This window comes from Oncorhynchus clarkii, chromosome 32 (genome assembly GCF_045791955.1).
Source record: "Oncorhynchus clarkii lewisi isolate Uvic-CL-2024 chromosome 32, UVic_Ocla_1.0, whole genome shotgun sequence".
NCBI classification, from domain to species: domain Eukaryota; kingdom Metazoa; phylum Chordata; class Actinopteri; order Salmoniformes; family Salmonidae; genus Oncorhynchus; species Oncorhynchus clarkii.
In genome coordinates this window covers 32,237,728-32,258,878 of record NC_092178.1, presented here as the reverse complement: position 1 = coordinate 32,258,878, position 21,151 = coordinate 32,237,728, and the positions used below count along the sequence as shown (strand labels likewise).

The following is a 21,151-nucleotide window of genomic DNA, read 5'->3' as shown; positions in this document are numbered from 1 at the left end:
CATATAGCGAGGATCGCTACAATATACTGTTCTCTATCAGATACTGTTTTCCCATCATAAAGGCCTACTGTTGTTCCCCCATCATGGCCATAATTGACATTGCTGCATGTGAAATGAACAACAGCTGAACATGATGGCCTTAACCTGCTTAATTTCTGCTGAGACATTACCACGCACCAGGCAACCCTAAATAGCCTGGGATACATGGGTCCAAGTCAGCAAAATATCACTAAACCCATCCAAATGCAAAACCACCTTCACCAAAAGACCTCAACCCATAATAACCTTACTGTGTATAGAATACCTGCCCCAGGTCACCCACCCAAGGAGCAACCCTGCTTAGCTTCAGGGGCAACCCAGCGGGTGGGTTGGCATGGCTGCTGGCAATCTATAGGAAACCAACTCCAAACATTTTTTCCTCTGATGGCTCAAAAGACTAGGAGTTTCCAGGGAGGATCTCACCAATACTACTCTGGGTGCATCCACCCGACACAGTGCATATGCAACCCAAACAGTACATATGCAGCCCCTGGTCTTTGATCCCTGGTCTTTGATCCCTGTTATAGCTCCCTAACAACAGCTCTAACATAATGTGATAGGAAGTGAAAAGTTGTTATTGGGTATACAGGTATCTTAAACAATAGTATAGCCTATCTGATGGGGGAACATAATGGGTGAACAGTATTTGCTAGGGAACAGTACATGATGAGAGAACAATGTATTTTAGGTCCAGTAGGTTTTGATCATTGTGAAAATTAATAGTATTTTATATCCATAACATAATAATCATAATAATTCATTCCCCCCAAAAAAGTTTGCCAATGTGTTGTGGAAATGTTGTGGGTAAAAAAGCTAGATTTGAATGAGTTCAAACAGATAATGAAAACTGGTTTACGTAATAATTCAAATGTAGACTAGAAAGTGATTGTGTGAATCCATCTTTGTTTTTGTTTTCTCTCAATTCCTTCTTGACTGTATCTGACCGAAGTTCCATATTAATTTTGCTCATATGTCCATATTTAATTGAATATTGTTATTTTATAGAGCCAAGCTGATGATTCCGAGCTATATTTCTATTTTATATTCGATATCAGAATACATTTCATTGATCCAACGACTGATCTGATCAATTGATTTTCTGCATTGGGAATGGAATTGGCAAAAAATTGCCCATCCCCTGAACGACTATCATTTACATTGGATTGGGTAGTAAAGCAAAATGAAGGCGGGATTGTGTTTCCTGTAACGGGATGTTATAAAGTCAACCAATTACATTGGACGGTGTAAATTCAAACGGGTGTGGTGTCTGTAGCGAAACCAGTGTGAACGCGCTGATTGGTAAGTAAATATTGCTCAATTCAAATTTGTGAAATGTCTTGTTTATATGTTTGTAAGCCTGTTGAATTTTGTATGTCTGTTATGGTTTTGCCGTTCCCTCAGCTTTATCACGACTTGCTGGGTGTGTAAAGTTAGCCAACTGAGGTTGGCTATTTAGTTAGCTACTTACTGTAAAGTAAGCCAGTTAATTTTAGTTACTCTAATCCAGGGGTGTCAAAGTCAAATGGACGGAGGGCCAAATAAAAAAATCAGCTACAAGACGAGGGCCGGACTGTTCGAATGTTCATTGAAAATTTTTTAAATGACGCATATAGTCTAGTGAACCTAATTGAACCTACTGAAAACCTAACAAATATATTACAATATGATCAGATAAATAAAGCAATATTTTCTTATGGCTCTGTCAGTAATCTTTAATTTTCAACAGACACAAAAGACAAATTTCCTTTATATAAATATCCCCATAACATGAACATTAAATGAAAGAAACCGGTATTCAAGGCACCATCAGTAGACTATATTTTCTATTTTAGCAAAAGTGGGCTAAATTTACTTCAAAGAAAAAACAATAATAGCAATTTTCTATCATCCACTCAACTGAAATATTTTTAAAATATAATTGGATTGAAATACAAAAAAATAAAGTGCAAAAATCTATTAATCAAAAACAACACTTTGTTTAAGGAGAAGTAACATGCAGTGAAAACAAATATTAAATTTTAACTTTTAAACTTGAACTGAGTAAAAACTCTAAATATGTGATTGCACAGTAATGTTCACTTGTTTGAGGTTGAGGGTGATACTTGGTGGTGTCCCATCTTTTCCACAAGTTCATCAATGTTCGGGGTAAGGCTCTGAGCTGAAGAAATCCTCAGAATTGAGTGGAGGTGTTCAGCAGTAAGTCGACTTCTGTGTGATGTTTTGTTCAGGTTCATCAAAGAAAACAGTTGTTCACACAGGTATGTGCTGCCAAACATAGACAACGTTTGAGCAGCCTGGATGCGCAGCTGGGGCATTGTGCCGGGGAGGAAACGGGCGAACTCCGCAGCACCCACTGCCGCATATTTTGCCCTCAGTGCATCATTGCATTGGAGGTCAATCAACTCCATTTGGAGGTTTGGTGGTGAGCTTTCCACGTCAACAGCAAATGGGTTACCGAGCAGTTCCAACCTGCTTTTTTGTGCTTCAAAGTCAGCAAATCGGCGTCGAAAGTCAGCGGCAAGCATACCTATTTTATCAGCCAACTGTGTGCTCGGGAACGCACTGGTAGAGAGCTTCTCTTTCATGGTCTGGCAGCTGGGAAAGTGGCTCAAATTTTCTTTCCGCATCTGCGTCTCCCACAGAGTCAGTTTGGTTTTAAATGCCTTCACTGTACTGTACATATCAGAGATGACACGATCCCGACCCTGCAGCTGCAAGTTTATTGCATTCAGATGACTCGTAATGTCACACAGAAAAGCCATTTCACACAGAAACATTTCGTCTCGGAGTTGTGTTGTGTCTTTCCCTTTGCTGTCCAAGAACAGACAAATCTCCTCACGAAGCTCGAAACATCTTTGAAGCACCTTTCCCTGGCTTAGCCATCGCACCTCTGTGTGATAAGGCAAATCACCATGCTCCGTTTCTAACTCCGTCAGAAATGCCTTGAACTGGCGGTGATTCAAACCTTTGGCTCTGATAAAGTTAACTGTGCGCGTGATGATGCTCATTACATGCTCCATTTTCAAGGCTTTACCGCACAACGCTTCCTGGTGTATGATACAATGATAAGCTGTCAGCTCACCTGTCGCGTTTTCCTCTTGCATCTTTTCCCGTATCTTCGCCACCAGTCCGCTCCTGTGTCCACACATCGCAGGTGCTCCGTCGGTTGTCAAACCCACGAGTTTTTCCCAAGGCAGCTCCATCTCATTTACACATCTTGACACCTCTTCATACAAATCATGCCCCGTAGTTGTGCCATGCATAGGACGTAAAGCCAAAAACTCCTCTGTCACGCTTAGGTTGGAGTCCACTCCGCGGATGAAAATTGACAACTGGGCAATGTCAGAAATGTCGGTGCTCTCATCCACAGCCAAGGAATATGCAATAAAATCTTTTCCCTTTTTCACAAGCTGCTCTTTTAGATTGATGGACAACTGGTCTACTCTCTCGGCAATGGTGTTTCTGCTCAGACTCACATTTAAAAAGAGTTGCCTTTTTTCTGGGCAAACTTCGTCACAAACTTTAATCATGCAGTTTTTGATGAAATCCCCCTCCGTAAATGGCCGGGCTGATTTAGCGATCTCTTCTGCCAAAATAAAACTGGCCTTGACAGCAGCCTGGCCTTGTGATTTGGCTTTTTTGAACAGAGCCTGTCGAGATTTGAGGCCTCGTTTTAATTCCTCTGCCTTTTGTAGCCTTTGTTCCATGTCCATATTCTTGTTTTTGTCCGCGTGTTTCGTTTCATAATGTCGTCTCAGATTATACTCTTTCAGTACCGCCACACTTTCTCCACACAGAAGACACACAGGTTTTCCAGCTACCTTCGTGAACATATACTCCGACTCCCACCTTGTTTGAAACCCCCGGTTCTCAGTATCCACCTTCCGTTTTGCCATTTTTGATGGGTATCTGAAAGTTAATTTTACTGTGATGCTGACGACTGCTGTGCCAATAAATATTGAAATGAAGCAGCCTACTGCTCGGTGCGTCACCTTTGCATTGTGGGAAATGTAGTATTGGTGCGTGTAAAAGATCTGCGGGCTGCCGGCTTGCTGCGGGCCGGTTCTAATAATAAATCAAGATCATCCCAGGGGCCGTAAAAAACCCCGCGGGCCTTGACTCTGACATATGTGCTCTAATCACATATTATTATAGTAAACTACACTCCTGCTAGCTTGCTATTTTCACACAACTAAAACATGGATCTCTAGCTACATGAATCTATACGAAGTTGCAGTTCGTAATTCAACCCACCATTCTACTTGGCTTGCTAACGTTAACGAGCCAATGGTTTCTTTTTAACTAGCCCTATGTCATGCCATTGATTCCATTATGGTTAACGTTACATGTTGACCCCTCTGTTTAGGTACATACAAATGCAAGTCATGTGAATAAAGAGGTGAGTGGGACTCTGATATAACTAGCTAGCTATCAACCTAACGTTGGGTGAATTGGGTGATTTTGGATATCATCAAGCTTAGGCCAGGAACTAGTCAGTTTACTCTCTCTTTCTCTATTGACAACTACAGAAAAACAAGTAGCTAAATGGAGTGCCTTCTGCAATCTGTTATCACGTTGTAACATTAGATTAAAAAATATATATATATATATATATATTTCACTAACAAATATTCCTCCCTCTGCCGCCTACCAGTCATGTCTGGTAAAAGAGTCCTCCTCTAGCAACAGCAGTGAAAGCATGAACTCTGACCAACAACCTGTTCAGGTGTGGCTATCTTCTGCAAAACTGTAATACAGGCACTGATGACAAACATGTTAAAATACTTTATACAGTTCAAACAGTTAGATGTGTCCGGTTTCCAATGTGTCCATATAAAAAAAAAATGCCTCCTTTAGAAAAAGATGCGAAGGGTTGATTCTGACCCAAAGAGGAGACAGGCAGTTAATGCGATGGGAACAAAGAGGCCCCCTCCACTCAAGCGAGCTGTTAGTGACTGGTCCTCTCAAACACTTAATTGACTGGCTTGGTCAATGTCATCACCTCTTGTTTCTTATAGTTTTAGCACAGTCTTTCTGTAATTCCTGTATGTGGTTTATTTATTTTTTTAAATTAGGTCTCTTGCTCCTTCCCTTCCTCTCTTAGCAGTCAAACTGATTCGGCCCACAAGAGCAGCCACTATAGCTGCTGCTCCGTCTAGAGGTGAGGTGCTGTGTATTGAGAAAGATATAAATATATTTATAGCTAGCCGTACCAGTCTACTGTCTTGTTTGTAGGGCTGACCCAATTTAGTCGACTGGTGATTGTTTGGTCGATCGAGATTTCTTTAGTCGAGCAGTAGAGAAAAAATCACTGTGGAGGCTGTGGGGGTGGCACAGGCCATCCGTGTAAGATGTGCTACTGAAATTGTAAACTCAGCAAAACAATAAACGTCCTCTCACTGTCAACTGCGTTTATTTTCAGCAAACTTAATGTGTGTGAATATTTGAACATAACATGAACATAACAAGATTCAACAACTGAGACATAAACTGAACAAGTTCCACAGATGTGACCAACAGAAATTGAATAATGTGTCCCTGAACAAAGGGGAGGTCAAAATCAAAGTAACAATCAGTATCTGGTAGAGGTCGACCAATTTATGATTTTTCAACACCGATACTGATTATTGGTGGACCAAAAAAAGCTGATACCGATTAATCGGTCGATTTTTAAATATAAAAAAATGGTCTTCACACAGTTCGCAACGAGCCAGGCAGCCCAAACTGCTGCCTATACCCTGACTCTGCTTGCGTAGAACGCAAGAGAAGTGACACAATTTCCATAGTTAAAATAAATTAATGTTAGCAGGCAATAATAACTGAATATGCAGGTTTAAAAATATACACTTGTGTATTGATTTTAAGAAAGGCACTGATGTTTATGGTTAGGTACACATTGGTGCAACAACAGCGCTTTTTAAACCACCCGTTTGGCGAAGTAGGCTGTGATTCAATGATAAATTAACAGGCACCACATCGATTATATGCAACGCAGGACAAGCTAGATAAACTAGTAATATCATCCACCATGTGTAGTTAACTAGTGATTATGTTAAGATTGATTGATTGTTTTTATAAGATTAATGCTAGCAAGCACCTTACCTTGGCTCATCACAAGTGTAATTACACTGTTTAGCTCACATCTGAAGGCTGTGGGGGGGATATTTAGGACGTACTGTTTAGCTCACATCTGAAGGCTGGGGGGGGGGGGCATTTAGGACGCACTGTAGATCGCTACAATATCCCAATGATTATGATCACACTTCATCAATTCAAATATTATGGCGACACTATAGGAAAGATGGTTTGGTATGGTTTAGATTAGACACTTGGGATCCAAGCTGGAGTTATCAGTGTGGCCCCATCACCTGAAAATGTTGAAATACTGTATCTTCAAGCCTAGAATTAAAACCTCCAGGCTTCCGTCATTACTGTCAATTTATTGGGGGAAAATAAAGGATTACATGGGGCAGTTTTGGAGAAGGAAAAAAAACACTAATCCCGTCCAAATTGTCCTCTGGAATAACGGACATTCTGGAGTAATAATGACAACCAACGTTCTCTATTAACACTAGTCCCGTGTGACTAGGGCTTTGGTCTGGTGCATACGATGCATACAGGTGTCACGTAAAGAGAGCAAGTGTTGAGGGAATAGGGCATGTTTTTTTTAAACAAATGATGGTTTTAGGAAACAGAACTTTCCAGTCAGAAATGGCTGCAATTATGTTGCAGCTTCAGCAAAATGGACAGCGAGTGATAAACACTTTGATGTTCTGTGGTGGTCGCTGCAGCACAGAGAGAGACAACAGGTGCTAGTCACTGACACTCGCTGTGTATTTTTACATTTCAATACAGCGCAGCAAGTCTATGCCTGGCCCAGCACAATCAAATAAATTGCAGGCCGGACTCCAGCTAGTCATTTGTGTGTCTTTTTGAATGATTTAATCCACCTGTTTGCTTAAAGCATCAGACAAACTCAGTGAATATAGTTGACTTGATTAAAACACATAGGATGTCTATATATGGAAAAATACACCACATGATTGGTAGAAATAACAGACGACTCTAGGTCGACCAAGATTTTTTTAGTCTGGGACAGCCCTACGTATTTGCTATCATTTCGTGTGTGTGTGTGTGTGTGAGAGATTTATATATAATATATTTTTTTCCTATACCATGAAAGGGTTTTCAGAAGCCGCCCATTGCATCCACCACTATAACAGGTATAATATAGCAATAGCTATAACCCTAGTCTCTGTTTTTTCCACATAGTCCTTAACATTTTCTGTATCTTGTATCCACAAACATTCCCTTCCATATCTTAAGACATGAGGGTGTTGAATGTGTTTACTTAGCACCAACAGCAGCTGTTCACGGCGGCCTGCATGGGACCTCAAGGGAAAAGTTACTGACAGGGCGGACAAGATGTCCTACTACCAGAGCAAAGTCAAAACGGTAGACCAGGAGAACGAGAGTCTGAAGGAGTCTGTAGCTAAAAGCAGACGGATGGAAGTACAGTTGACTTCAGAGCTACAAGAACTCCACACTCAGCTCGGGTACATGGAGCAGTACCATGGAGCATGCATAGGGTGGACCATTATGTGAAAATGGGTGTAGTGGCATGGGAAAGGGCATTGTAACCACATGGGAAAGAGTGACTTATTTTGCGTAAGGAACGTCAGAGGCAAGCGTTGATTTAGCAAAACAAGTGGGCGTATAGCTGACATGATTTCTCACCTTTCTTGAGTCCTATACCAGTCATAACTTTATGCATACGTTTAGCCAGTAGTGCAGTAATAATAACATGATAGTATCACTACATGTTACACTTTTGGTCCCTTTGGTGTGTTTGCGAATCTTAGCCAGTTTTGGTCTGTGTTGCAGCCACTATGAGCAGGAGCTGGCTACCCTGTCTGGTGTCAAAGAGCAGCTGACCATTGTAGCCAGTGAGAAGGCCTCCCTGGAGAAGACCCTTATACAACCTCACTGAGGAGCACAATGTTCTTCTGGGCTTGAGAAAGAGCCTGAAGGCCGAGCTTCACAATGTGCAGGTAGAACATCTTCTTCGGTGGATTATTATGGCAGACTACAACCCAAAAAGGTGAAATGCCCCGACCAACTGGACAAGGGGGGGGGGAATATATTTATAAATCCCGTACGTGACAGGATAAACATACTTAATCCAGCCAAAATAAAGCTATCAAAAAACACATTGACAAAACTTGTTCTCCCACACAAGAAGGGAAATAGCACGCAGGCCTACTCATTGTGACAACTGATCACCTTGACTGCTGTGACATGAGATGAATGGTGTATAGCTGTATTGGATGAGGCAGTCTTGCCTCTGCTCCTTGGTCAGAAATAGGAAGGAAGTCTGGCATAATCATTTTGTCCAGCCTCATTCAAACCCACTGCCATTACGTCTCTTTGCCAGAACCCCCTTTGCAGCCCTATATATATATATATATATTTTATGTGCGTCTGTTGGATCAATGTCTGACTTCTCTCTTCGTACCAGACCCAGCTCTCTGCAGGGCTCCACTCTTTCCCGTTGCTAGACAACCCTGAGGGAGACCCAGGACACGGTCTGCAACTTGGAGGAGACTTTGACCCGCCAGACAGTGGTGATTCACTGTGGAGAGATGGATCGCAGGGAGCTCCACAACGCAATCCAAGAGCTCAAGGCAAGGCAAGTGGGTCATACAGTAGGGCGAATGCTCAATGCCCTGAAGATAGGATTGCATACAATGAAATTGTCAATCTCCCGAGCCTATTGAATTCGTTTTTTTTCTCAAACATACTGTATGTTCTCGTTGGATAGACCCCTGTCCATTTCAGTTCATAATAGGAACAAAACGTTGCAATGCTCTTCTCAAAATAATAAGACTCTGACTGCTCTTATTTCTATAGGGAAACATCGGTGTTCTGCAGAGTGCGCCCCCTGCAGACCGGTGGGCAGATTGACCATATTCAGCTCCCGTCCCACGACAACAAGGCTCTCACACTGGCCAAGACTGTGGAGGTAACAATGACACACCTGAAGCACAATCTTGAAATAAGTCACTATATAATATAGTTTTTTGGTATGGTATGTATGGTATGTTTTTCAGTGTGGTCCTCCAATCTTACTTTGCAAGTGTCAAAGACGGCAGAATTTATTTTCCTTATCACGCCCCCATTTCCATGTAGTCTCACATAGGGCGCTCTGGAGACACCCAGAAGAGCAACAACTTCACACCGGGCGTTTGGGCCCTCCACACAGCAACAGGATGTATTTGAGGAGATTTACCTCCTGGTGCAGACAGCCCTGGACGGCTACTTCTGCTGGCCTACGGCCAGACGGGCAGTGACAAAATCTACACCACGGAGGACATGCGTGAGGTCATCCCCCGGGCCGTGCAGCAGATCTTCCAGGCCTCCAAGAAATTACGGGAGCAGGGATGGCAGGTAGTGATGATGCCGTTGGTTTTCATCAGTATGCGTGGTAGCTGTCTCTTCAGCTGAAACAGTTCTATTACACTGAGCACGGAATTTGAACTGGTTCATTTGACATTTACTGTATCAATGCGTTTCTGTTTTTCAGATGATGTATTTCCCATTGAAGTGGAATGAGTTGATGCTGGTGTGAATGCATGGTACTTGCAACATTTCACTTTTTTGACTGGATTCTTGTTCATTTTTTCCAGTTTACATTTAGTGCCAGTTTCATTGATCTTCAATGGAACTCTGCGTGATCTCCTCTACACTGGCAAGGCCGACAAGAGACCGGAGCACGAGATTCGCAAAAGTGCCTACAACGAGGTCACTGTCACCAATCTGACCTACCAGAAGGTCAACTCTGAACATGTGGTCATTTCAACACCCATATTAGCCTAAATTTGACTGTTAGATGTATTGTATTTGTACATTTTAGATTTAAAGGTAGACTCAGCAATATGATGTAGATGCAGAAAAAAACCCTCCTAGGGGGTCAATTGTTTTGGTCTTGTGGCTACCATGTTGTAAAAGCGTGAAGCGAGCCCATGCACATGCACAGATGCTGTGTGAAAGCGAAGTTGTGCATCTCACTCATCACAATATCTGCGGTGCTGCTTGTGGCAATGTAATTTTGCTGAGTCTACCTCATTTAGATGGCATTTATCCAGAGAGACATGGAGAATTGTCTAGAATTAATGTATAGGTATGTACTAGTGATGTTTTCACGACTGGATCATTTCGAAATGTTCCGTAAAAATAACGAATGGCGAATGATGACCTGAACATGAAAGAGTCATGATTCCACGAGCTTCTCGTTCAATATGTCTTTCACCATAGGGAGCTTATTGGAGCTGTCATTTGTGACTGACTTGTAAATGTGTGCTTTAAACAATGTAGATTTTTTGATTGCTAGGCATACAAATATGATTATTTCTTGGTACATTTGAAACGAGGTCTAGTTTTTGGCCGCAGCCGGACTATATTGTAAACCACTCTTGGCAGAATGCATTGCTTGTGAAAAGTAATCTCACGACTCGCACTAAATTATTCTGCCGCTCTGTCGTTCTCAACATGCTTCTCATGATGCCGAAAAGAAACTAGCGTCTGTGGGCGTGGCGTAGCATTTGGCTGGCTCAAGGAGTCTGGGCAGCATGCAAGGTGGCGGACACAGTCATTTGCGAACTGCAGCCCCTCCAGGGATTTGTTTTGAGTTTGTTGAACGGAGTTGTGTCCATTATAACATTCAATAATCAATGAATTGCAGTCATCCTTACACCATTCGGTCCATTACCAGTTCTAAACATGTATTTTTCTGCGTGCATATGACAGACTGTTAGTTGGTGGTCGGAGCACGTCTTGAGCCTCTGAGCTGGGGGAGGGTGTATCAACCCTGCTGTTGGAGTCGCTGCGGCCAGCACTAGCAGGTCAAACTAACGACTAAAATGAACGAGTCAGTCAGAAAAAATTAATCATGACTCAAGTCTGTGAAAAGTAGTTAAAACTGCACATCACTAGTGTGTACAAATGCATACCAGTATTGCTGTAGGGGTGCTGTACTATATACCATGGCTAACCCTGTAAAAAAACACATTTCACTGCACGTTTCTGGTGTATGAGACAAGAAAACATATATTGCAAAGTGATTTGAACCTCCACTACAGGTTAATCAGAGAACTGCTCTACCTCCCGTGTTTGACATGTAGGACACTTTAACCGCTATTGAGGTAATTTATTTATATATATATATATATATACACACACACACACACACACACACAGTGGGGCAAAAAAGTATTTAGTCAGCCACCAATTGTGCAAGTTCTCCCACTTAAAAAGATGAGGCCTGTAATTTTCATCATAGGTACACTTCAACTATGACAGACAAAATGAGAAAAGAAAATCCAGAAAATCACATTGTAGGATTTTTAATGAATTTATTTGCAAATTATGGTGGAAAATAACTATTTGGTCAATAACAAAAGTTTATCTCAATATTTTGTTATATACCCTTTGTTGGCAACGTTTTCTGTAAGTCTTCACAAGGTTTTCAAACACTGTTGCTGGTATTTTGGCCCATTCCTCCATGCAGATCTCCTCTAGAGCAGTGATGTTTGGGGGCTGTTGCTGGGCAACACAGACTTTCAACTCCCTCCAAAGATTTTCTATGGGGTTGAGATCTGGAGACTGGTTAGGCCACTCCAGGACCTTGAAATGCTTCTTACGAAGCCACTCCTTCGTTGCCTGGGCGGTGTGTTTGGGATCATTGTCATGCTGAAAGACCCAGCCACGTTCAATCTTCAATGCCCTTGCTGATGGAAGGAGGTTTTCACTCAAAATCTCACGATACATGGCCCCATTCATTCTTTCCTTTACACGGATCAGTCGTCCTGGTCCCTTTGCAGAAAAACAGCCCCAAAGCATGATGTTTCCACCCCCATGCTTCACAGTAGGTATGGTGTTCTTTGGATGCAACTCAGCATTCTTTGTCCTCCAAACACGACGAGTTGAGTTTTTACCAAAAAGTTATATTTTGGTTTCATCTGACCATATGACATTCTCCCAATCTTCTTCTGGATCATCCAAATGCTCTCTAGCAAACTTCTGACGGGCCTGGACATGTACTGGCTTAAGCAGGGGGACACGTCTGGCACTGCAGGATTTTGAATCCCTGGCGGCGTAGTGTGTTACTTTGGTCCCAGCTCATTCCAAGAACCCCCCGTGTGGTTCTGGGATTTTTGCTCACTTGTGATCATTTTGACCCCACGGGGTGAGAACTTGCATGGAGCCCCAGATTGAGGGAGATTATCAGTGGTCTTGTATGTCTTCCATTTCCTAATAATTGCTCCCACAGTTGATTTCTTCAAACCAAGCTGCTTACCTATTGCAGATTCAGTCTTCCCAGCCTGGTGCAGGTCTACAATTTTGTTTCTGGTGTCCTTTGACAGCTTTTCAATGACAGCCTATGTAATGGGCCTGTTCAGGGGCAGAACAACAGATTTGTACCTTGTCAGCTCGGGGGTTTGAACTTGCAAACTTCCGGTTACTAATCCAACGCACTAGGCTACCCTGCCGCCCCTGGTAATGTTGCATTCCAGATCTGTTGCAGATGTTAAGCTGAAATACTTCATTACATTTTTAAAAAAAATTAACTCGGTAAGTCGGTTATTAATAAGGATCAGACCCTTTAAAAAAAATATTCTCTGAAAGTTACATACCCAAATCTAACTGCCTGTAGCTCTGGACCTAAAGCAAGGATATGCATGTTCTTGATATCATTTGAAAGGAAACACTTTGAAGTTTGTGGAAATGTGAAATTAATGTAGGAGAATATAACACATTAGATCTGGTAAAATATACAAAGAAAAAAAAGCATACCCTTTTTTTGTTCCATCTTTGAAATGCAAGAGAAAGGCCATTTAAATCACATAGTAGTTTAGGCGCAATTTAGATTTTGTACTCTGCTGCCATCTACTGTATGCAGCGTTTTAGACTGATCCAATGAACCACTGTATTTCTGTTCAAAATGTTGTATGAAGTCTGCCCAAACGTGCCTAATTGGTTTATTGATACATTTTCAAATTCATAAATTTGCATGCTCCTCAAACAATAGCATGGAGTGACTGTAAATTGGACAGTGTAGGACAGTGTAGTTTAACAATAATTTACATTTTCTGCCCATACCAAATAAGTCTGGGAAATGTTCTTGTTATTTACAACCTCATGCTAATCACAGTAGCCTATGTTAGTTTATGCGTCCCGCCAAGCAGAACGCCGATCCCAAATGCTTATTTTAATGACCGCCCACTCCGGCCAAACCCTGACGACGCTGGGCCAATTGTGCGCCGCCCTAGTGGGAAAGTCGAAGCGAGAGCGCTCACTCTCGCCAAATTATGTCTAGAATAAGCCCAATACGTTTCTTTGGGTTTAATATGCAGTCCTAAACTTGTGTCCTGCCTTTCAGTCTATGGTGGAGACATGAGCATCTCGTCATTATATACACCTCTATGGTTTAATAAACATTTTACCAATTTGACTAAACGCCACAAGAGGTCGTATTTGTCATAGCTTGGTTTAAGTCGGCTGGTCAGTATGTCTGACATTTCGTCAAAGGCGGTGCATGACGGGTTGTCTGCCAAATATGATGGGAAACAAATCATATAATTGGAAATGTATATGTAATCAACGGAGAGACAATAGCTTGTCAGGATAGAGAGAGTCTGGCTTTACATAATTGTTTCAAAGGTGCACATTCTTTAAACGGTAAGTGGTGTTTAGCTTGCTAGCTAGATACATTTTAGCAGGCTAACGTTAGCTAGCTAGAGAGACATTTAAGGCAGTTTTTAGTTGTAGCTAAATTATGCTCTCATGATTGAGAGCTTGAAGCTACTTATCTATGCTTTGTCATGAGAGAAACTCACAACACTGCCTTTTCAATGCATGTCCACCGTCGCAGACTGCTGACAAACCAGCTTGCTTTGTTATTCGCTATATTTAGCTACAAATGCTGGCTGGTTAGCAGAATTGATTGACTGCAAGAATGTGCTAAGCTACCTAACGTAACTAATTGCATTACAATATGCTATGCATGTGGCAAAATAAAGACTACTACGCATCACGTTTTAATTGTCTACTGCCAGTTGCTGTAGGCTGTTGCATTATTTATCAACAATATTGTTTTTTCCCCCACAGTGTTCGTAAATGTTTTTGAGTCTCAAGCAAGGTGGTGTCTGTCATTCAGATACATTTGAGTCAGTGCATTATAAGAAAGCATCAGTAGTGATTTTTAAAGCTTACATAAAAGGGGTCTTGATTGGTTGATTGACCAACTAGAGCAATTTCATATGACTGTTTTGGGAATGTGGTTGACTTTTTTTTGTTTTTGTAGGCAGTAATAAGCACTAAGGGTTAATCTCGGGAAAACGGTTAGCTACTTGTGTAAGTAAATGAAAGGATATACACTATTCATCCACCACGTCTTGTAATGAATTATTCCTTCACAAACTACATTTTCCATCTCTTCAAAAGCCTAGATGCATTCTCTGTCCATGGGGCAGGGCTGTAGCAGCAGCAGCTCAGGTGCCCCCTCTGGCTCGGTGGTACAGGTGTGCTTCCCCAGCTCCCAGGCGTCTGTACTGGACAGCCTGAACAGGCAGCGTGAGGAGGGCCAGCTCTGTGACCTCTCCATCCAGGTCCAGGGGCAGGTGTTCAAGGCCCACCGCTGTGTGCTAGCTGCATCCTCACCCTACTTTCACGACCAGGTGTGTGTCGTTTTGTTTGCTGGGACGTTGCATAGCTGGACTGAACAAAAATATAAATGCAACATGCAAAGTGCTGGTCCCATGTTTCATGAGCTGAGGAGGGGTGCCAAACTCTGATATGCCCACCCACTTGGGAGCCAGGCTTTCAATTGACTGATTTCCTTATATGAACTGTAACTCAGTAAAATTGTTGCATATTGCATATTTTTGTTCAGTATAGTTGAACTCTAACAGCCACTGATTGTGTCTCATCTAGATGGTTTTCATCCAAGGCCGATTGCAACTTGCTACACTGACGTGAGAGTTTACATCAATAACTTTGATCCTGTGCATTGATGTTGCCAACCATCATTAACGGTCTCATCAACCCCCTCCCCCCAGGTGCTCTTGAAGAACATGTCCACTGTCTCCATCCCTGCCGTCATGGACCCACTGGCGTTCGAGAGCGTCCTGAGCTGTGCCTACACGGGCCAGCTGCGCATGCTCCGCGAAGACATCGTCAACTACCTCACCGTGGGCAGCGTGCTGCAGATGTGGCACATCGTGGACAAGTGCACAGAGCTCCTCAAAGAGGGGCGGGTGACGGGGAGTGGTAGTGCAATCCAGGGTGTCATTGGGGGAGCGCAGGGGAACCCTGGATGCAGTAGCAGTGAAAGCTCCCTAGGGGCTGGGAGTGCCCAAGCTGGGGGAAGCAACACCCAGCCAGCCCCTCCCCCTCCCAGCCGCCCGTCCCTGAGTGAGAGCCAGTCTCCCAGCAGCACCAACTACTTCAGCCCCAGAGACACTAACTTCGGAGGGGGAGCGGCGGCCGCTGGAGCTGCAGGGGAGGGAGGCGTGAACTCCACCCCCAGCTACTGCACCCCTTCTGGGGGCGAAGAGGCTTTCCTCATCGAAGAAGAGGATGAAGAAGAGGAAGAAGAGCTCCTATACCATAGGAAGCGAGGGAGCAGCAGGAGGAAGCCGACGGCCTCTGTCTCAGACCAAGAGGTTGGAGTCAGCGACAGCTTCGGGGTGTCGTCCTACCAAGACGGGGACGCCTCCCCTCTCCAGAAGCGGCCCACATACAGCCAGCCCAGCATCATGCCCCGGAAGCAGTGGGTGGTGGTAAAAACAGAGAGGCCCCAGGACGATGACCTGATCGTGGTGTCGGGTGAGGAAGGACCAGATGAGGAAGAGGAGAGAGAGTTGGAGATGCTGAGGGAGAGGGAGAGGACGTTCAACATATCCAACATTAGGACTCTGTCTGGAGAGTTGAGCAGCAAAGCGGACCATGAGATGGAGACACAGGTTAGTCAAACCCTTGATGCAAAATATGTTTGTCAGTGGACGTGGCTAATTACCATTCTAACTTATCAGGAGGACAACTGTATTTGGTTGGTGCATTTGGAATGAGTGTCAGTTTCTGTATTTTTGGATCGTTACCAAACTGAATCACTTTCTCTCATAGATGGATTACTGCCAGTCTTCTGAAGACTACCTCAAGTTTGACAGTGGTTTGATGGACCAGACTCCCCCACAGCACCTTCATGACAGCGCTGGTCAGGGTGGTGGCAGAACCGTCTCAGCCCTACTAGGCCAAGTCCAGTCTGCTGCTGCTGCTAGAGCTCAGCTCTTTCCCATAGACATGCAAGGCAACCAGATCCTCATGTACAGACAATCATCTCTAGATTCCTCTCAACCCATAGGAATGGGAGGTGGTATGGCTGGGGCACCATTTAAAGGGCCAAACCTGGAGCATGGAGCAGTCCATTTGTCAGCACAGGGGGGTTTGGGCGGTGGCTTAGATGGACTGGACGGGGGTGGTGGCGGGAGTTCAGGGAAGGTGTTCATGTGCCACTGTGGAAAGACCTTCACCCACAAGAGCATGCGCGACCGTCACATCAACATGCACCTGGACCTGCGGCCTTTCAACTGCCCGGTTTGCGCCAAGAAGTTCAAGATGAAGCACCACCTGACGGAGCACATGAAGACCCACACGGGGCTCAAGCCCTACGACTGCCACGGCTGCGGCAAGAAGTTCATGTGGCGCGACAGCTTCATGCGGCACCGCTCCCACTGCGAGGGACGGAGCGGAGCGGCTGGCAGGAGCGAGGATGGGGGAGGGTCCGACCGCGCTGATGGGATCTCCCCACAGCATCTCCCTCATCTCCCTCTCTCGACCGGCGAGGCCGGTCACGGTGTCGTTGGTGGCAGGAATGGGAACTCTGTCTTGTCCCCACATCATTCCAGTACAGGTAGCAGCAGTAATGCGGTCTCTTGCCTTACCATGGCCAGTTCTGGAGTGCTCTTAGGGGTCAACTCTCAGAGCGTGATGCAGGGTCAAGGTTCATCTGTGTTTGGTCTGGGGGTCAGCCGAGGTGGGTGTGAGGAGGAAGTGTGTGAAGTTGGTGCTAATGATAGTGTCACTTAAACACTCGTGTTGTTCACCCGTTTGGTTAAGACAAGAGGCTTTGAAGAGGCATTCCAATGACCATTGGAAAGTGCCCCCTTTGGCAAATGGCTTGGGACCATTGTACAGTTAGTTCAGTATACTCTTACATTTCAAGTTTATTCTCTGTATGACTGTTTAGTGGCACATTATGTCAAGAAAACCAAAAATCAAGAGAACTCACCAATGACAGCTTTGGCAAAATGTTAACTAGAGTTCGAGAGGAAAGTTGCTGTTGTAAGTGATGTGTCCTATGATATTATACGCCTTTTCAGCCAGAGAATGTGCATTTCAAGTAAAAGTGTCTGAAGAAGACACTTGCAGTACTGCCATCTTGTTTCACACTGGTGATGTGTCCACTATCCAATTTCAGTGTTGTGGTACAGTATTACTGTAAATATAATCCTATTATCAGTTACTAATCTGTTACCATTACGATAGGTGCAAAACTATACAGTGTATAGTGCGTTTTTACAAGTAATCCTCATAAGTATTGATGGTAGACAAAAGCATTAGTCTGGAGATTAGGTTTCTTACAGATCTTTCCTCACTCAAACTGCCAAATTCCAACGCTTGCCTTGAGACAATGACTACTATTAACAGTAGGGTGGCTAAACAAAGAAGTATCCACCGTGATTCTGTATGTTTTTAACCCAGGTTTTACCTTCTATGAAGGCTCTGGATGTATTTTTCTGCAGGAGAAAAAAACTGGTCTGGATCCAAGAGAAGGACGTGTTGTTTTCAGTGTATCTGTTAGGTCAGGATTGGTAAAATGTATGAAAGATGTAGCTCGTGTTTGCAGCAGTTTGATGGATGAAATTTGATTTGAAGTGAGCTTAAACTAAGTGTATATAAAGATAGATTTATCAAACTATTTAACTCTAATTTATGTCATTTGACTGCCTTACTATAGCATACAGTGGGCGTAAGGTTAGAAATTGACACCCTTGATAAAGATGAGCAACAAATGACTGTTTAAAGTAATTGAAATACTGAGCTATATTGTATCCCCCCCAAATAATTGGGAAATGATTTCATACTGATACAATTGTTCAGAGAGAGATTTTGTTTAACAAGTAGTATTCGTTCTCAAAAGGTAGGGCTCAAACTTATTGACACCCCTGTTTTCAGTACCTTGCGAGGATAACAGCACTGAACCTTTCTCTAAAATGGTTTATGAGTTGGAGAACACGTTACGAGGGATCTTGGACCATTCCTCCATACAAATCCTTGATATCCGTTGTCTGTGCTGTCCGGAGACAGACTAAGGTAACACGGCATCATGAACTTTACCCAGAACCAGGAAATGTATGCCAAAAACCTGGTTACCTCCAGTGATGTAAAGTACTTTATTTTTTTTGTGAATATCTGTACTTTACTATTAATGACAACTTTTACTTCACTACATTCCTAAAGAGAATAATGTACTTTTACCTCCATAAATTTTCCATGACACCCAAAGGTACATTACATTTGGAATGCTTAGCAGGACATAGAAATTGTTAAATTCACACACTTATCAAGAGAACATCCCTACTGCCTCAATCTGGCGGACTCACGAAACACAAATGCTTCATTTGTAAATTATGTTGGAGTGTGCTCCTGGCTATTCATACATTTTTTTTTTAAAGAAAATGGTGCTGTCAGGTTTGCTTATTATAAGGAATTTGAAATGATTTGTGCTTTTACTTTTGATACTTAGTATATTTTTGCAATTACATTTACTTTATATTTAAAACAAAATACTTTTACTCTAGTATTTTACTGGGCGACTTTCACTTTAGTCATTTTCATATTTCAGGTATTTTTAATTTGACTGAAGTATGAGTATTGGGGACATTTTCCACCACTGGTTGCCTCTGCCAGGAATATAAAACGTGTCCACAAGTGGCTCTTCCAGCAAAACAATAACCCCAAGCACACATCAAAATCCACAAAGTAAGGGTTAATTTATTTTTATTTTTTAACATTTCAACAGCCATCTGTCTCCAGACTTAAACCATTGAAAACCTGTGGTTTGTATTGAAGAGGGCAGTCCATAAATGCAGACAAAGGATCTGGAAGGATCCTGTATGGTGGAATGGTCTAAGATCCCTCCCAATGTGTTCTCCAACTCATAGCATTTTTTTGATAACAGCTCAGTGCCATTATCCCCACAAGGTGAGGTATTGAAAACAGGTATACTTTATTTTCTCTAAGGGTAAAAAATGTATTAAACAAAAAGCAATTTCTCTGAGCAATTGTATTTCCATTTCTTGTTACATACAATATAGCTCAGTATTTGAATTGTAATTTTTGCTGATCTTTATCAAGGTTGTCTAATTTCAGACTTCACTGTATATAGATATAAAGTGCTTCTGGTCAATAGTGAGTATTATATTGACAGGTGTGAGTCACAGGCTCAAAAGAAAGAAGTCTAGACTCCCTGTTAATAGTCAAGTTGGCTGCTATTTGTGTGGGACTGAAAGGGAATTCCATTGACTGTTCAATAACTTGCCTGGCTGCATTTCATAGCATTTACACCACATAAGGAATTCAACTTCATGTACTGTAGCACCTTTTCATCAAATCTCAAAAGTTCGTACCTTTGTTTGAGGCTTAGCAGCAGTTATTCAGTTGTCGTCTTTATGGCAGGACAAATACCTTTTTCATCAAAGGAAACATGTAGAAAGCTTGTAGCTGCTGCACACTAGGTCTGACACAACGCTACTGTTCTTTGCATCTTCTGAATAGTGCATATTTTGGGTTACATTTTATTTGATATTGAACACGATTGTTGTTGCATATGCTTATAGAGCCGGAGTTGTCTTTCTTGGCCTACGGTAACAATGTCTAAGTACATCAATGTTATCTTTACTAATCTGTATCAAAAGGCAAAAATAAAACTGGTGTAATTTAGCAAGCTGTGCTTGTGTGATCTATTTCAGAAAAAAACATCTCAACTTCTCTTAAAGCCCTTCAGTTGTCTTGATACAGTCTTATATTCAGCTGGCCCCTCAGATCTACAACGCTCTACAACAAAGCTTTCTTAGTCTCCAGCAAGCTTTCGCTGCCCTTAACCTTGTTCTAAACACCTCCAAAACAAAAGGTAATGTGGTTTGGTCAGAATGCTCCTCTCCCCACTGGTGTGATGACTACCTCTGAGGGTGTAAAGCATGACAAGTACTTGGGAGTATGGCTAGACGGTACTGTCCCCTCAGCACATATCCAATCTGTTCTTGTCTATTAATGTTTTGTATTATGTCATGTTTTGTGTGGACCCCAGAAAGAGTAGCTGCTGCTTTTGCAACCGCTAATGGGAATCCTAATAAAATACCAAAAGCTGCTAAATGTAGACTGTTTACTCTATAATAAATCGCTTTCACCCCAGCTGACAAACCAACCCCGATTCAGATGACCATCCTACCCATGCTAGATTACAGAGATGTAATGTTTACCATTCAGCCATCAGATTTACCACCAATGCTCCTTATAGGACACATCACTGAACTCTATAAACTGGCCATCTCCGTATACCCATCACAAGACCCCGCTGGTTGATGCTTATTCTGTTAAAGGTCCTCAAAGCATACACATCCCTGGGTCGCTCCTCTTTTCAGTTCGCTGCAGCTAGCGACTGGAACGAGCTGCAAAAAAACACTCAAACTGGACAGTTATCTCCATTGCTACATTCAAATCATGGACACCTACTGACACTTGTGGCTGCTTCCCGTGATGCGTTCTCTACCTTTTTGTCCTTCGTGCTGTCGTCTGTGCATAACAATGTTTGGGCTGCTACCATGTTGTGTTGTCTTAGGCCTCACTTTTGTCGTGATGTGTCCTACATTTTGTATCCCCGTCCTCACAAGGGGGCATTTTGGCTCTCGGTAGGCCGTCACTGTAAATAAGAATTTGTTCTTAATTAACTTGCCTTGTTAAATAAAGGTTCAATAAAAAAAATTGTCTTCAA

The 21,151-nt window shown here is 42.8% G+C and overlaps 1 protein-coding gene and 1 pseudogene across 2 annotated transcripts; both read left to right on the top strand.

Annotated features, from left to right (window-relative positions):
* Window positions 1-4,254: 4,254 nt before the first annotated feature.
* LOC139391955 (carboxy-terminal kinesin 2-like) lies at window positions 4,255-10,656 on the top strand (annotated as a pseudogene).
* Window positions 10,657-13,589: 2,933 nt separating this feature from the next.
* On the top strand, window positions 13,590-21,141 carry LOC139391820 (zinc finger and BTB domain-containing protein 22-like). 2 transcript variants are annotated; one of them, XM_071139387.1, is made up of 4 exons: window positions 13,590-13,776; window positions 14,542-14,774; window positions 15,156-16,061; window positions 16,222-21,141. In XM_071139387.1, the coding sequence occupies exons 2-4, from the start codon at window positions 14,547-14,549 to the stop codon at window positions 17,182-17,184; spliced, it is 2,097 nt and encodes a 698-aa protein (XP_070995488.1). In that variant the 5' UTR covers window positions 13,590-13,776; window positions 14,542-14,546; the 3' UTR covers window positions 17,185-21,141. The 2 variants fall into 2 exon arrangements, with proteins under 2 accessions (XP_070995488.1, XP_070995489.1); XM_071139388.1 differs by having other exon boundaries at window positions 13,603-13,776; window positions 14,547-14,774; window positions 16,222-18,374.
* Window positions 21,142-21,151: the final 10 nt, after the last annotated feature.